Consider the following 16,859-nt stretch of genomic DNA (forward strand, 5'->3'; position numbering starts at 1 on the left):
TTCTTTAGTGTGAGATCAATAAAGTTCAGGTATTATCATGTAGTCTGACAGTTTCAAACCATTACAGGATTTTCAGTATGTTAAATCATGTTCTTGTTTGAAATCCTGCTAAATATTTACAAAAATGATGTCCTGAGAAAATTCAAGAAAAAAACAACAAGGGGGGGCTAAAAAGACTGGATTCAATCCCATTGCCTAAAAGCTCTTACCTGAAGTACACTAAAGAATAACTCAACATTCATCACCCTGAACCATGAATGTCTGTACAAAACTGCTAATTTTAGTGAATCGTAAAAGAAACAACAGAGAGAGCACAAAGAAGTAAAACAAATGAGAGATTTTGAAGACATCAAACTCTATTCAGAAAATCCTCTTTAGATTTTCCTAAAGGATTGCACTGTCATGCTTTGTAAATCTGCATAAACATCTCCTTTTTCCACAAGGAAAATCCTTCCAGGAGCCAGTGACAAATTATGTTCAACAAAAACTCTGTGTGAATTATATAACGGTAATCTCTTTATGGAGCGTGCTTGAGTCACAATTTCCCTTTTACTTTTCATATGGCTCATTCATAATGTAGCAGGAAAGAATGCGAGTCACAATTCCTGTTACACTTGGCTGAACAAGAAGTTAACATGTCAGCTTTGCAGAGTTTGCACTTAATCAGAGTTTAAGTGTAGCTGCAAACCTCTAGAGGCTCTGTTAGGATGATTTTAAAATGAATGATTATTGTTTACATTAAATAAAAAGCGTCTCCTGACAGAAATATAACTTTCAAGTCTTACTGTCTGACTGTTCCCATATAAATATATTCTTGGTCATGGTTCAGAGGACTTAGATTGATGACAAAGGTGTATATAAATAGAGTAGTGAGCAGAGGTGATAGAGAGCGAGGGACAGATGATGGATGGCAAAAGGAGATGAAGAGACAAAGTAATGGAAGAAATATAGGGGAAGAGAACAGGAAAGAGTATATTCAACTTTTGTCATCAGATGGCCAGTTTTCACCTTCAGATCGAGTATTAGAAACCAATTTTTTATGCTTTTATTTAGTAAGTCAGTAGTTGTTGTTTCAAAGTTGGGACTGTGTTCTCAGACTTGAACGCTGCAAGTCTAGGAACACCATCCTGTCTATTTAGAATTGTCATGATCTCAGCACTGATGCCTGGTCTGATCTCTTTAGCCACTCATCTGATCCACCTCGATTAGAGTCTATAGAAGCAGCCTTTAGAACAATCTTCAGTGCCAAATTATTTTTATTCTTTGGTGAGACTTGTTGTCTTGTTTTCTGATTACCTGATCCAGATCTGTTCTGCCTCTCAAGCTCTAAACCTGCCTGTTCCTGTTTGATGGTTTTGCCTGACCTGTCTTCGGACTACTGAGCTCTGCCTGTTTGTGTACTGAAAGGAAACATTTCCTGACCACTGAGCCTTCCTGCTTTCATCCGGCCTGTCAGCCGCACTGTTTTCTGTACCTGGATTTTCCACCAGTAGAAGAATGTGGAGTATGTTTGTTCAGAGATACTGTTGACCTGCCGGTACATGATGATGGATGGTTTATTTGCTTGTTGTTGTCCTGCATCAAAAAGGGGCTCTAAGAAACTGTGCACAATCTGCCAGTTCAAGATCTAACTACCATCTGTGTGACAAGAGATTTTTTTAGAAGGCCCTGATTGACAAGTTGGGTATAGGCCACTCGAAGCCAGGCATGCCCGAAGCCGGTCCTCGAGGGCCGGGGTCCTGCAGGTGTTAGAGGGTTACCTGCTCCAGCAGGTTGTAATGTAGTGTTTGCTATCACAACTGCTGAACACATAAGAAACTGTTAGTGTTCTGACAGAAACTACTGGGAAAATATCCTCTTAAAGGTCTATTGAGTTTTAATAGTGTAATTACTGTTGCATAAAAAGCCTAAACATCTTCTATGGAATTCATATTTTAGTTTTTTGAATGATTTGTGAAGTAGTGTTAAACACAGCCAGTTCGAGAAGCCAATATTATGAACTAATAACCCTGCAAAATGAAATACTAGAACACGTTTTAGTTATTTGAGCTGCAAGGGGGAGACATGACACTGCAGAATAAAAGTCAAATTAATAATTTAATATTTAACAAAGGAAGACACTATAGAACTGAATTGAGCAAAACCATGTACAGAATAAATAGAGCGCCTGACATATTTCAGTTCACCTGTTTAGTTTTATGTTGGACATTATTAAGGTTGCTTCTGCTGCTTTTATGATTTTAAATTTGCTTGCTTAATTTGCTTTAACAAATGACCTGTGATTAACTTAAGTACATAAAAGAGTGATCTCATTTTTACGGGAATGGATTCACTTGATGTGTATATAAAAAAAAAAAAAGAGAATAAGAAAAACCTCCAGGGAGGCAGAGCAGAACATTTTTCAATGACACACACTTTTAACACAACTAGCCCTTTTAATAATGTTAAATTTGTTACTAATGTTGTTTTTTAACAGACATAATGTTTTCATAACACAGATCCAAAAGATGCTTTTAAGATCAGAAAAGTGCAAAGAATGGAGCAGGACTGGAAGGACCTCTGGGCTGTGGCCTATTTGACATTTGGGGTCCTTTGGATGATTTTGTGTGGTCCCAATCACAGTTCAATAATGATTCAACATTGGCTTGATTTGTATGATATTACTCTTTCTGAGACTGAAACCACAGCAAAATATATATTTATTATCATTATTAGCAACACATTTTTGCTTCCACCTTAATTGAACAGCAAATAGGAAAGCAGACATTCACTGACCTTAATTTAAAAGCAGACAGGAATTCATTAAACTTATGAACAGAAAACATTTTAAAAGACTGTGAAAATCCTTTTTAGTTGGTTTTCTCTCATTAGACCCAAGATTTCTGAAAAAAGAACCTGCATTGCTTTTCTTTTTTCTGAAAAAAGAAACTGCATTGCATCATTTAGGTAAGACATTGGTGCATGTTCTAATCAATATTTAGAGATCCTATTTCTTTAATAATCAGAGTAGTTTGTTCATTTTCTTTTAAAACTTCGGATGTTTTGTCTTTTTAAACTTAAACACACAATTCACAATGAGTAGGTCTTTGCATTTGACTTTTTTAAAAGAATTCTGTATTTTTCAGCCCTTAAGTACTTTCAATGTGCACAACATGAAACCTTTTTTTCAAAATTATGCTGTTACTCTATGATAGTGCAAGACAATGGCTGTGTCCGAATGTCATCCCTAACAACTATATAGGGCACTATATCATGGTTGCGGCCTTTTTAGATGAGTGTCCAAATGTCTAAGGGATGAAAAAGTATAGGACTCAACATTTTCCACAATGTACCTTGAAAAGTAGTGATTATCCATGGGCACTAGACGAGCAGATATATCCCAGAATGATTTGCAAGGAAGCATCACAGGATTTGTTGCCCCAGCGGCCCACTGTGACCATAGGCTGTCACTACCCTACAGCAGCAACAAATAACAAAGATGGCGCAGGAACAATGCAGAGTTACATGATCAACAGGGAGTGAGAAGTAGTGATGATCTGTCCAAAAGGTCGGTTAACTGAGTTCACAATAAAGTCCACTACTGTATATAGGCCCTGCTCCATATAGTAATTGAGGGATTTAGGACAAAGCCAATGTGTTTGACATTGTAAAGACAGATAGCCAACCTCTCCTCTCTTCTTCCAACTTCCTTTTTTTTTATCCTGGGTTTTTGCTATTTGCATTAGTTTATTCCTGTGATTGTTGGCTGAAGTTTCTTGCTTCTATCCATAGTGATTGCAGCAATTTCCGTTTGCAGCATTTTATTTTATTTTTTTGCATTTGTTTATTTGTGTTTTTTGGACTTTGCATCATCCGTGTTTGTTGCTCATTTCGGTGTTTGCTGCATGTTTTTACAAGCAGCTGAAATTATATTTCTCTGCTAGTCAAGGCTTGGGCTAGTTTGGGATTGGGTTGGCATGGGAGTGCATCAGGTTTCCCACAAAGGGTCCATCACATTAAGGGCCGTCCCGAACCATGTAGGTGATAGGGCAAATGGATTGTTTAGCCCTTAAATATCAAGTCTGCAACAGTTAAGGCTCACTGGGGTTTGGCAGCAGATGTAACTGGGAATTAACACTAGCCTTCAAACGTAGGTTCCACAGGTTTGCTGCAATTTTGTCACATTGACAGAAAATCACAAGTTAGGAAAAAATAATTAAGTTGGCATGAATCCAAAAAGGGAAGGCCCTCTTTGAAATAGATGTATTTTACAGTAAAAATTCAATTATAAGAAAGGGGCAAAAGTTTTATGTCATGACAACCTGCGCAACAGAGCAATTCTTGCCATTTTACAAGAAAAACATTGAAATTGTAACAAAAGCAACTGTTGTGCAAAATCCTTGAAACTTCTCAAGGATTTTTCTCCAAATCCAAAAAATTTTATAGGATCCCTTCAGCTTTATTAAGGCATGCTGAGGATAGAAAGTTTGTCCTCTGCTTGAAGTGTCCTTGTCTCACCGGCTTTAGAAGTTTGCAGCAGTATCAAGCTGGCATTACAAGGAAGGATCAAAATAGCTTTTTTAATGAAAGAAACATTTAAATCAGATATTCTCATTATCTGTGTTACATTTAAAAGAGCATAATTAGGAAGACTCTTATGACTTTCTGAACGATTTTTTTCACCAATAGGCCTATTACCAGTTTGTCCCAACATACACTGAGGACCCCATATTGAATTAAGTATAAAACTTATTATTATAATGTCATCTTCACCTCCTTATTTTTTTAACCAACTATTAAACTGTTTACTTTAAGTTTTTTCTAGTTTTTTTTTTTTATTAATTGCATTCCTTAATCTTCATGCAGCTTTTCAGGAACACATTCTACTTCTATACAAAGAGGCAATGATCCAACAATTTGATTTGTGGTGTTGTAGGACAAAAGGGAATCAATGTGCTGTATTGACATCAGATAGAACACTGGCTGTAGATTCATAAATTTTTAAAGTCTTCTTCACAGGCTCATCTCCAGCTCAGACCGAGCTTCTGATCCCTCAATCCCACCTTGTCAAAGTAACTGGACACCCATTCATACAGAATGAGCTGCTCTAGAATAATTGAAAGTCAGCATCTGGCAGTGTTTTCTCATCATTTGTAATTCACCAGTGTTTTGAGTGTGATTGACCTGCAGATGAAGTGTATCTCGTGGGTTTCCTCCTCCTTGTGGGCGGTGTTGGTCAAACTTTCGCCCAGAGCCATCAGACACTGAGCAAAGCCTTTGTAGATGGAGTGACACCTTGTGGTTGAGGCTGCAGAGACAGGACACGGGCTCAATGCTGGAGGACAGAAAAACATAAAACCCAATGAAGTCATGTTATATTCATCACTTTGGAAACAAGTTTATTGTTGGTTTATTTTTTCAAGCAATTTATAAAAGAAAAATGATGAGAAATTCTGATGTTTATAGAGGTGATATAGTGTCCATTGATCTCATTTAGAAAGTTCACTAAAGGCTTGTAAAATAATGGATCCACCTAAATGAATGATATTATATTAGTAGAAATGTTAAAATAACAGACGTAGACGTATATTGCTTTTTTAAAAGTAGATAAATATTAAAAAACTAAACTAACTTACAGAATTCAAAATAAGACAGGGCCTAAGATATGACCCTGAGGGACTTCATATGCAAATTAAACTGCAGTTAAAGAATATTTGTATTTAAGAAGTAAAAGAATCCTGTCACATTAAAAACATATCCTTCTGGGCGGTTCTGGTTGGGTGGCCGGCGCGGGATGGGTGGGCCCCGGTCCCGGGGGGGGCTCTTGCGGGGGGTGGTCCGGTCCGTGTGCGGGGTGGGGGGCCGGGCTTGAAGCAGGAAAGAGATGGGTTGGTGTGGCGGTGTCGCCGCTCCCCTCCCCTCACATCCGGATTTTAGGTTCACTTATGGGGTCATCCGATAGTCCCGGGACCGACCACCGGTGTCACCGGGTTTTTGGTCCTGGTATTATTGGATGTGAGTGTTATGTGTGAATGTGTGTCTGCGTTGTTATTTTCTTTATTTATTATTATTATTATTTTATTCAATTTTTTTTTTTTTTTTTTTTTTTTTTTTTTCCTGTGGTACGAGTGGGGGCACTAGGGAGGGAAGGCATGATTGAGATGGTGTTTTTTTTTTTTTTTTTTTTTTTCCTGTGGTACGAGTGGGGGCACTAGGGAGGGAAGGCATGATTGAGATGGTGTTTTTTTTTTTTTTTTTTTTTTTTTCTTTCCCAGGTTGGGGTCTCAACCGCACCCTCTCCCAAATACATCTCAAGTCTCCGCTAAGTGCGGAGCCCATTCCCCCCGTCCTGCTCTCCCTCCGCTGGCTGGCGTCGGGGCTCACCGGTGCACTGGTGGAGCTGGGGGTGGATGCCCGGGGGACTGCTGGCTCATTCCTGGCGGCCTCTCCACTGGCCCCGGCCGGCCGGGGCTTTGCTGGGGCTCCTGTCTGGGGGTGGGGTGCCCTTGGGGCCTCGGATCCCTGGGGCCTGGGACTGGATCCGCTTCGGGGTGGGGCTGGGTGTTGTTCGGGGATTTTCGGGGTCGGTGCCGGTGCCTTCGCTACGATGCCGGTTCCTGGGCGGTGTTTCTTTCCTGTGCCGGTTCTGTGGTATCGGTATGGTGGGGTGCGGGTCTTGGGTCCTGTTTTGGGCTCCGGTTTTTCCGCTCGCACTTCTCCTCTTGCCTATTTATTTTAATTGTAATTATTAATTAATTAATTTATTTACCTATTTATTTTTTTTTATTTTTTTTTTTTTTATTTTTTTTTTTCTCTTCCTCGGTGGGGGGGGAGCGGTTGCGGGCGGGTCGGTGTCTGGTGTCCGCTGTCGCATTGTGGGGGCCCCTTTTTTTTTTTTTTTTTTTTTTTTTTTTCTCTTTTTTTCTTTGGGGGGTTTGGCATGACTGTTTTCTCGGGGGGCAGGCGGGCCTGCTGGGTGGGGGTCCTGCTGGCGGCGCGCCGCTGGTGTGTGGGGGTCCGGGCGGCTCCGGCGGGGGTAGTGTTGGGGGGCCGGTCTGGGCGGGCTGGCTGCGCTGGCTGGGTATTCGGGTGGGTTTTCCCTCCTGGAGGCATGGCGGGGCTGCTCTGTTCCCACTGATCGCGGCGGGTGGGGCTGCGGGGCGGGTGGGGGCCTGGGGTGGCTATGACCGGCGCGTGGTGGAGGGCCGGGGCGGCGGAGCTGCCCCGGCCGAGTGTCGGGGCCTGGTGCGGGCTGCGGGGGGGGGTGGCGGACGTGGCTGGGCTGCTTTGGCATCGTCCGGTGGGGGGGGCGGCGCGGTTCGCTCCGCTCTGGCTTTGTGCTGCCCCTCGGGCTGCTGGGGGGGGGTGGTTGCGCCGGCTGCGGTCTGCTCCTCTTGCGGTTTTGCGCCGGGCGGCTTTTCTGCTCTCGGGCTGATTCTGTGCGCGGTGTGTTTCGTTGCGCGCTGTTGGCATCGGTCTTGGTGGGGTGGGGCTGCGCTTTTGGCCGGGGGGGGGCGTTTTGGGGGGGGTCCCGCGGCGCTCGTGGCCGGTTCGCGGCGGATGCGCGTGGGCCCCGGCCGGGGGCGGGGCCGCCTTAGTGTTTTCCTTGGTGGTGCGGTCGCGGTGGGTGTTGCGGCCGGTCGCCGGGGCTTGGTGCGGGGGGGCGGGGCGTGTTTCGGTGCTCTGTGGGGATGGGGCGTTTCGGTCGGCGCCGTGGTGGGGCTGGTGTTCGGCGCCCGGCCCTACTTCGGGGTGGCCGGCTGCCGGCGGGGCCCGCGGACTCGTCCCCGCGGCTCCCCGGGGCGCCGGCATGGCGGTGGCTGGGGGGCTTCCTCGTGGCTGTCTCTCCTCCTGCCTTGGTGGGGTCTGATTTCCGGGGCTGGCCCCGCCTTGGTGCCTTCGCTTCTGGGGTCCCCTTGGGCGCCTGGGGCTTTGGGTCTCCCGGCGCTGGACTCAGTGCTCTGGGGGGTGTGCCTCTCCGGCTCTCCACAACCACTATTGAGCATTTTTTTCTATGGTTAAAACTTTACATGCACAAGTTCACCCTCACAAACAACTACAGGTGCTAGGCTTCAGGTACTTAGAGATTCACTTCCAAACAGAAACCCCACATTCATATCTTCAGGTAACACAGAGTACATGTCAGACTTAATAATATTACTTTAGTGATAGTTTCAAGGTGTTTGCTTTATTGTATATCTCGTACCATGTTTTTTGGTTGTGCTGTTCTTTTTTTTTTTTTTTTTTTTTTTTTTTCTCCATCTCATTACAGGTGTTGAAGCAGACTGAAAATGTTTTGTCATTGTCTCCTTCCTATCTCCTCTTTCTTTCATCTTTTGTCCTGTTTTTTTCTTTTTCTTTTTCCTTCTTCTTCTTCTGTTTTTCTGCTCTACTTACATTGCAGTGTCCATATGAACTGTAAAACTCCCTGCATAATTATAATAAAGCAATTTATATACATGAAACAAGTGGAGCGGTATGGCAATTGCGATACCGCTACACTTGTGAAAGTAAAATCTGTTGGGCTCCTTTTGGCATCAAGACAATTATTCTTATTGCCACCTTGCCAGACAGGACACTGTAAAAAAAAAAAAAAAAAAAAAAAAAAAAACATATCCTTCTTTATTTCCAATATTAACACCAACCCAAATTTCTCCATAAAGTTACCAAATGTGAGTCTACTGTTAGATGGCTGTGGGATAGATAGAATAGAATAGGATTTTTTTATTGTTCCACAATGGGGAAATTGTGGTGTTACAGCAACAATACAGTAAAAGTGGTGACACAAATGTGGACTTTAAAAGCGTAGAAAAAATAACAAAGCAACTGTCAGCTTTAAAAAAAATTAAAATAAACAAAATATATTACTACACTGTACTGTGTTTCTATAAATATATATACTATGCAATGACTCGAAGAATAAATAATCAATATACTGCTGGGGACAATTTTTCAATTATGGATATGCGAAAATAGCAGCAACACCAGAGATGTGCATAAAAACAGCAGCATGTTATTTCAGTGACTAAGACAGAAACTTTACAAAAATCAGTAGGAATGTAACAACTTATTGAGGTTGTTGGGAACATAGATGATTATAAAGTATTACAGCTGCTGGGGGGAAATATCTATGATAACCGTCCCTGGTGCATTAAGGGTGCAGGAGATTGTCACTGAACGAGCTTTCCAGTTCAGCAAAAGCTCTCCCCTTGTCAAAATTTGGTTAAAATAATCTAAATGTCATTAATTGGCAAGACTGCAGAGTCTTCCTGGAAACCTTGGGTCATTAGTTGGTCTTTTTGCAGGACAACTGTTTATAATAATAAATATATCAACAGCGGGGCCGTTAAATATTTGAGTTAAAACAATTTTTCTTCTTGTGAATACATGAGCACAGCCATATTTACCTACATTTCTTAGGATGCAGTTATGAGGATGATTTTGCTAAGGCATTAATCCAACTTTACCAGGCAGCCAATCAAAATGATTAGCACAGTAAATGCAACAGTGTGCAAAAAAAGAAAAACTCAAGAAAATTACAGGAAAAAGTATGTAACGAAACTGATCAGCTAACATGTGAATAATTTAACCTAACAGATCTGTAATGTACACACCAGTACTGTCTTAAGTGACAAGTAATTCAGATATCATTTTGTCAATTGACAGCCCTGATTATCACAACATTACTATTTGATTGTCACAACAACAGAATACTAAAACATTTCTATTGTTTAAGTGCTTTATGACAGTAAGTGTCAGAATAACATTTATTTCCTTCTTTTCTACATTTTTCCAAGGCATTGAGAAGCTGCACGCCTACCTCCTGGGTTCTGGGTCTCCAAAGTCATTTAATTTGTGCAGCTATTACCAGCGTCTCACATAAGCCCAGAGCTGTTTGTTAAACCACACACAAGACGGGGAAATTCTTGCACAGCTCTTAGCGGAATATTTGAGATAATAGTTAAGTGTTTTTCATACCATCTTGTGATTTGTGCATTCCTTTACAGGCAGCAAGTACATAATCAGAGCTTTTTGAGAGTGTGGGCAGATTGGTTTGAATAACCTGGTCTTGCCGTTTAAGAAAGAAACTGAATCCAAATCACGGCCCCTAAGAGTCGTGAAAGTTTTGTAGATGTAGCGAAATCAATCATAATCACTGGTTTTACCTTTCCCCTCCTCTTAACCTGACAGCTTTGATGCATGAAATCAATCAAAAGGAAATCAAAATAGGAAAGATTCCTTTTTTCAAATAATGTATTTTTCTGGAATGCGAGGAAGAATTTAAAAGATCCGAGAAATAGTTTAACATGATGTTTGTGAATGCTTAATAAATAATAATGATCATATCAGGAACCCGTTGAACATGCACATCCCACATAGATTTTTTTATCATACCATAATTAGCAGTCTGAGGCCGAATGGGTTGTAAAGAGACACGAATCAATGACATTAGAAGGATAAGCTTTTTAGGTTCTACCTTTTAAACCTGGTCTGTGAAGCTGCATCAACAATAAGAAAGGCAAGGTTAAAGAAATTTTTTTTTAAATAAGCCGAACTACCATTCTAAACCATACCCACATAAAAAAATACAAATAAAACATCCATCTGCCATGTGCAAATTATTTTTCACAAAATAAAAATCGGAACAGCTCAGAAATGAGCACACATTACCAGCGTATCAAAATTCAGCTCCAAATAAACATCCAACACCTTTTCAACAGTAAGGTAGGGTTGCTTCTGTGCCTATTATGCTTCAGAGAGAGACAATGCTTTAGGTGGAGGACAGATATGTGATTGATAAATAATTCATCATACCGTCCGGGTGTCTGCAACAACAAAATCAGCTGCCACAGCTGGAGATTGACACTTTAAAACGGAAACAAACATGTGTGACTGGCGCAAACTTTCTGGATTATTTTCGTCTGCTCTGTAGCCCACTATCTGATGAAGAATAAAGTGGAAACAAGAGAAGGTGCCATGGAAAAGTTTTCCTGCTCTTTTTTTTCTTTTCGCCATCTGTTGCTGGCTCCTGTCTTTGTTTGAATTCATCTATTTACTCTTTCATCTCAAAGCTTCAGTCTGTGAGGAACAACCCATACAGGTGACTGCCTGCTTTAATCAATTATAGCGTCTGAATAGCTGTTATTGCAGGTGTAGAGGCAGGGGAGGAGAGTCTGGAGCTCAGCCTGATCAGTTAAACCAACATTTGTATAGAGATTTATTGAACTCCGAGTGGATCTAAAAGACAGACAGACAGACAGACAGACAGACAGACAGACAGACAGACAGACAGACAGACAGACAGACAGACAGACAGACAGACAGACAGACGAAGTAAGATCATCCAATTAATTTTTATAAAGAATAAACTGACCAAAATCCTATTTAAATATTGGGAGACTCTTGATCGAAAAATAAAAACTTTATAATAATTTAGAGCTTTTAAATTTTTTATGAGAAAACATGAAAATACATACACTATATTGCCAAAAGTATTTGCTCACCTGCCTTGACTCACATATGAGCTTAAGTGACATCCCGTTCCTAATCCATAGGGTTCAATATGACGTCGGTCCACCCTTTGCAGCTAGAACAGCTTCAACTCTTCTGGGAAGGCTGTCCACAAGGTTTAGGAGTGTGTTTATGGGAATTTTTGACCATTCTTCCAGAAGCGCATTTGTGAGGTCGCACACTGATGTTGGACGAGAAGGCCTGGCTCTCAGTCTCCGCTCTAATTCATCCCAAAGGTGTTCTATCGGGTTGAGGTCAGGACTCTGTGCAGGCCAGTCAAGTTCATCCACACCAGACTCTGTCATCCATGTCTTTATGGACCTTGCTTTGTGCACTGGTGCACAGTCATGTTGGAAGAGGAAGGGGCCAGCTCCAAACTGTTCCCACAAAGTTGGGAGCATGGAATTGTCCAAAATGTCTTGGTATGCTGAAGCATTCAGAGTTCCTTTCACTGGAACTAAGGGGCCAAGCCCAGCTCCTGAAAAACAACCCCACACCATAATCCCCCCTCCACCAAACTTTACACTTGGCACAATGCAGTCAGACAAGTACCGTTCTCCTGGCAACCGCCAAACCCAGACCCGTCCATCAGATTGCCAGATGGAGAAGCGCGATTCGTCACTCCAGAGAACGCGTCTCCACTGCTCTAGAGTCCAGTGGCGGCGTGCTTTACACCACCGCATCCGACGCTTTGCATTGCACTTGGTGATGTATGGCTTGGATGCAGCTGCTCGACCATGGAAACCCATTCCATGAAGCTCTCTGCGCACTGTTCTTGAGCTAATCTGAAGGCCACATGAAGTTTGGAGGTCTGTAGTGATTGACTCTGCAGAAAGTTGGCGACCTCTTCGCACTATGCGCGTCAGCATCCGCTGACCCCGCTCCGTCAGTTTACGTGGCCTACCACTTCGTGGCTGAGTTGCTGTCGTTCCCAAACACTTCCATTTTCTTATAATACAGCTGACAGTTGACTGTGGAATATTTAGGAGCGAGGAAATTTCACGACTGGATTTGTTGCACAGGTGGCATCCTATCACAGTTCCACGCTGGAATTCACTGAGCTCCTGAGAGCGACCCATTCTTTCACAAATGTTTGTAAAAACAGTCTGCATGCCTAGGTGCTTGAATTTATACACCTGTGGCCATGGAAGTGATTGGAACACCTGATTCCAATAATTTGGATGGGTGAGCAAATACTTTTGGCAATATAGTGTATTTTTCCAATTTCTAATAAAACCTCTATTTTTTCAGCAGAGCATTTGTTAAATGTGTGTCACGACTCGGAACGTAGGTCCCAGAATTCAGGCAGACAGATCAGAGTGATTTCAAACAAAGCGTTCATTAACTGCTCATAACTCTGCGGCTCGTCAACTGGGGCAAGATAACTGGAATCTCTAGTTTATAAGTTAAATGCAAGCCCAGAGGAGGGAGAGGAATCCTGTCGGATGATTTCTCCACAGCATGCGGCGGGAGCCGTCCAGAGAGTTCCAGGAGTGAAGCAGAGCAGACTGTCAAGCAAAAGCCAGCAGACGCGAAAGAGCGGTAATATCCGGAGGGAAAATCCAAAGTCAGCGTCAATTCAGGAGCAAATTTCAAGGCCAGAAGATCAGAGATCCGAAGAGGACCCAAAGGAAAATCCAAGTCGGGAGGAGACAGATCCAAGGTCGTTAGCATGCAGAACCCAAATAGTATTCCAAAGACAGATCAGGCAAAACAGATCAGAACAGGGGCAGACAAAACTCAGAAGTCCAGGAGCAGAAACTAGGGATCAGGTAATTAGAAATATACTGGGTATGCTAGAGAACTCTCACACATAATTTGGCATTAATGGCTGGGAACAAGCAATTTAAATAGGAACCAGAACAGGTGGATCTAATGAGTCTGAACGAAAACTGGGCGGAGCTAGACAGGTGGAAGAAATGAACTAACAATCCACTTATCAGTGCCAAGATCCTGACAATGTGGGTGAGTTCTCGGATCAGGATATCCAATGTTCCTTTTTTTTTACTGTCCAAATTTTTAAAATGAGAAAACACACATTTAGTAGAAGCTATCCGATGGAAACCAGTGAGTGGTGACAGGAGAGGCTGAGACAATATTACCAGAGTGGCTGTCGTCCCAGAGGAGCCTCTACTGCCACTTGTGACATACAGCTCCTCTGAAAGGGGACAGATAATTTTGGAGCAGGGTTTTCACAGAGCTAAGGTGGCCTTCTTCAGGAATGCGACAGGCACAGATGGATCATGTCATGAGTAGTGTACACGGTGTTGAGGATAACTCGTCTAAAGTGTGCGACTGTCGCAGGGAGGGCTTGTCAGAATGGCTAAAAGTCAGACTGGAGCTAGCGCTGGAGTCTGACAGGTGAGCAATGGATGCTGATTGGGTCAGACACCGCTTCGCCATAATCCGAGGAGACCAGTGGGTTCATGTTTCATAACAAGAATGTCTCCAACCTATCTTGTTTCTTTGTGTTTGACTTCTAGGAACACCATTGATTTAGTGTTTTTCTGTCTTAAGAGGTTGAAGATACTGTTTTCAGTCATGTCTCTAAAGATTAGAGAAGCACAGAACAGCTGGTTGGAAGGAGAAGACAAATGGAGGAGAATAAAGTGGATTAAAATGTATGGAAGCATTTGGAGTTGGAAAAATAACATACAAAAGAAACACAATAGGACAGAAAAAAACATTTTACCGTGAAGGAAAGATTTAAAGGACATTTATGAATCATGACAGAGCATCAAAAAGGCTTTTTTTCCCCAAAATATCGAACATTTAAGTAAAACTTTTTGTATTTTCAGGATATCTTGCAGAAGCATCAATGAGAAAAAATGTTATTTCTGAATACAAAAGATTAATTTCTTATCTGAATGTAAAAGGTTAAAGAAGCTACAGATTTGTGAAGCTGTGATTTTTCTGTATTTTGGGTTATCGCATTTCAACTCGTTTTCTTGCTTTATGTTTCCTGCCTTCTTTATAGATTACATTTATAATTACATCCGCAGCTTTTCCCAGAACGATAACTAACTGATAACCCTTTACAGTTAGATGTCACAATCTACTCTGGAGATTGTGACAAGATTAAACATCAATATAACAAAGAGGGAAATTTGAAGAAACAGTATTCAGTGCTACAGTTTTAGTCCCCACTGATAAGGAAGGTATGCTCTAACAATTTCATCCATTAGCTTCTGTGTTCAGATTCCCTTCAACTTTCAGTTAAAGCAAAAGCAACAGTAAAGCTGACCCTGCAGCACAGACGAAAGCAGTCATGGGGAAAACTAAGGGAAAGTAGCAGCCAAGAGCTGCTGATTAGAAACACTTGATTAATTGATCATCTTTAGGGCTCCTCTACAAAAGCAGTATTTAAGGGGATAAAAGTTAACAGTCTTTTTAACAAAACTGATTTAATACCAAAAAAAAAAATAGAACAAACATCCAGCTGAGGTTTGATTATTTAGCAACACCCCATTTGCGGAAATTAGTGCATTTTATAGAATTAGATCTCTGTTGATGTAATTTTTTGTTGTTTGTTTAACTAAAGGAAATAAGAGTTTCCATTTTCATTTTCAATTCCTGTAAAAAGTGTAGGTTGGAAATAGCCTTCCCTTTGTTTACATTTGTTTTGAAAATGTAAACGATATTAATCAAATCTGTTGGATTTCTCTCGGTTTGCTGCTCTGGAGCCTACAGCTGTCTGTTGATGCATTTTCATGGTGGAAAGATATCAGCAATTACCTCAGAAAAACAACTGCTGGAAGCCACCCACCTTGGGGAGGAATTTTCAAACTATTTCATGTCCATGATTTTTTTTAACTCAGTAGGGCTCAATTAGAATGAAGGTGAGCATTCATGATGGTACAGTTAGATATATATACTGAACAAGAATAAAATGGTTGAGGAAGAAAGACTTAGATGTAGAAAACTTTTGTCGTTTTGTATACAAAATGAAATTTTGTTTGCATACACAGAAATCTTCAAGGTCACATTAACCATCTGTACAAAAATTAATCTGTAATAAAACAGAATTTCTGGAAAATATTCCTTCAGACATATGAGTCCAAGATAAAGATTTCTGACCATTAACATTAGAGATTGGTCCAAAGTGGGTCATCAGTGTCATCATTCAGCCCTTTTTGGTTCTTTTTAAGTTTTCCTTTTGAGTTTTCAGTTACACTTTAATGTAATTCTGTGCTTTCTAGCTAATTTCCATTTGGTGTCATTATAGTTTTCTGATTGTATTGGAGTTCTTATGTATTTCTTGTTTACTCTCTGTTTTCCCCTTGTGTCAGTCTCCTTCCCCCAGCTCCCTTCTAGATTCTTCAGTCCGCACCTGCTCACAATCAGTTGATTACTCCTTTCTTTGTTCTGTTTGGCATCTATACTTTTATGAGTACATTTGCTGGATTCTCTTTGTTCCTTCCCTAACTTATGTATTCCTCTTTGTCCTGGTTCATGTTTTCCTTAGTTATTTCTTTATTTATGCTTCTGTTGTCAACACTCATTAAATCTACAAGAAACCACCTCAGCTTCCATTTCCACATTTGGGTCATCTAAAATCCTCCACACAAATTGACAATCAGCAGAACAATGGGCCCAATGCAAACAAACGTCACGAGTGCTCCAGACTTCACATAGGAATCTTGCACACTAAATGCTTACATTTGTTTTACTTAAAAGAAATTGTCAATTTTATTAGGCTACATCATTGTATATCATGCAATTCTGCAATCATAAATAACACTTATTTACTAATGACAGAACTATTGTCAGGACTCAAAACAGAGGACCCAATTCAGGCAAGACAGACAGTGGAAATACTTAGTGTTTATTAAAACACATAGGTGTGCAGAAGCAGCAGCAAGGGTGCCTATCACAGGAAGGTCTATAAGAGAGAAATTTTGTGACCACGATAATCTGACAGAGGATAATTATGAAAGCGTGAGCGCAGCCTGAAGTGACCCAAATCCGATTTTTTTGCCCATATGAGACCTTGATCTGATTTTTTCATGGCTGTCTGGACAACACAGATCTGATTTTTTCTAATGCGACCCAGGCCACTTGGCTATGTGGTCCTAAATCCGATACGAATTTGATCTTTTCAAATGTGACCTGTGTCTGAACGGCCTGACAGAGGTCACTATTCTGTGTCTTGCTACGCAAAAGCAGCAAAAAAAAACATGGCAGATAATGATGCGGAGAGCAGAATTTATGTTTAACCATGTGAAAAGATTGAGATGTTATGGTTGGAAAAGACTGCTAGATACGTGCCAGCACCAGAGATGGCAAAAGTACTCACTTTCCGTACTTGAGTAAAAGTACAGATAATTGTGTTAAAAAATACTCTGGTAAAAGTGGAAGTACTGATTAAA

The 16,859-nt window shown here is 41.3% G+C and overlaps 1 protein-coding gene across 1 annotated transcript in view; it reads right to left on the reverse strand.

The window, feature by feature from the left end:
- nrn1la (neuritin 1-like a) overlaps positions 1-16,859 on the reverse strand; it is a 122,720-nt gene that overhangs the window by 21,881 nt on the left and 83,980 nt on the right. Inside the window, exon 2 of the mRNA XM_038290947.1 lies at positions 5,164-5,314. Within this exon, the coding sequence (XP_038146875.1) occupies positions 5,164-5,314 (151 nt within the window). The remainder of the gene's footprint in view (positions 1-5,163; positions 5,315-16,859) is intronic.

The sequence above is a fragment of the Cyprinodon tularosa genome, unplaced genomic scaffold (genome assembly GCF_016077235.1).
Source record: "Cyprinodon tularosa strain WSP-4 unplaced genomic scaffold, ASM1607723v1 ctg290, whole genome shotgun sequence".
NCBI classification, from domain to species: Eukaryota; Metazoa; Chordata; class Actinopteri; order Cyprinodontiformes; family Cyprinodontidae; genus Cyprinodon; species Cyprinodon tularosa.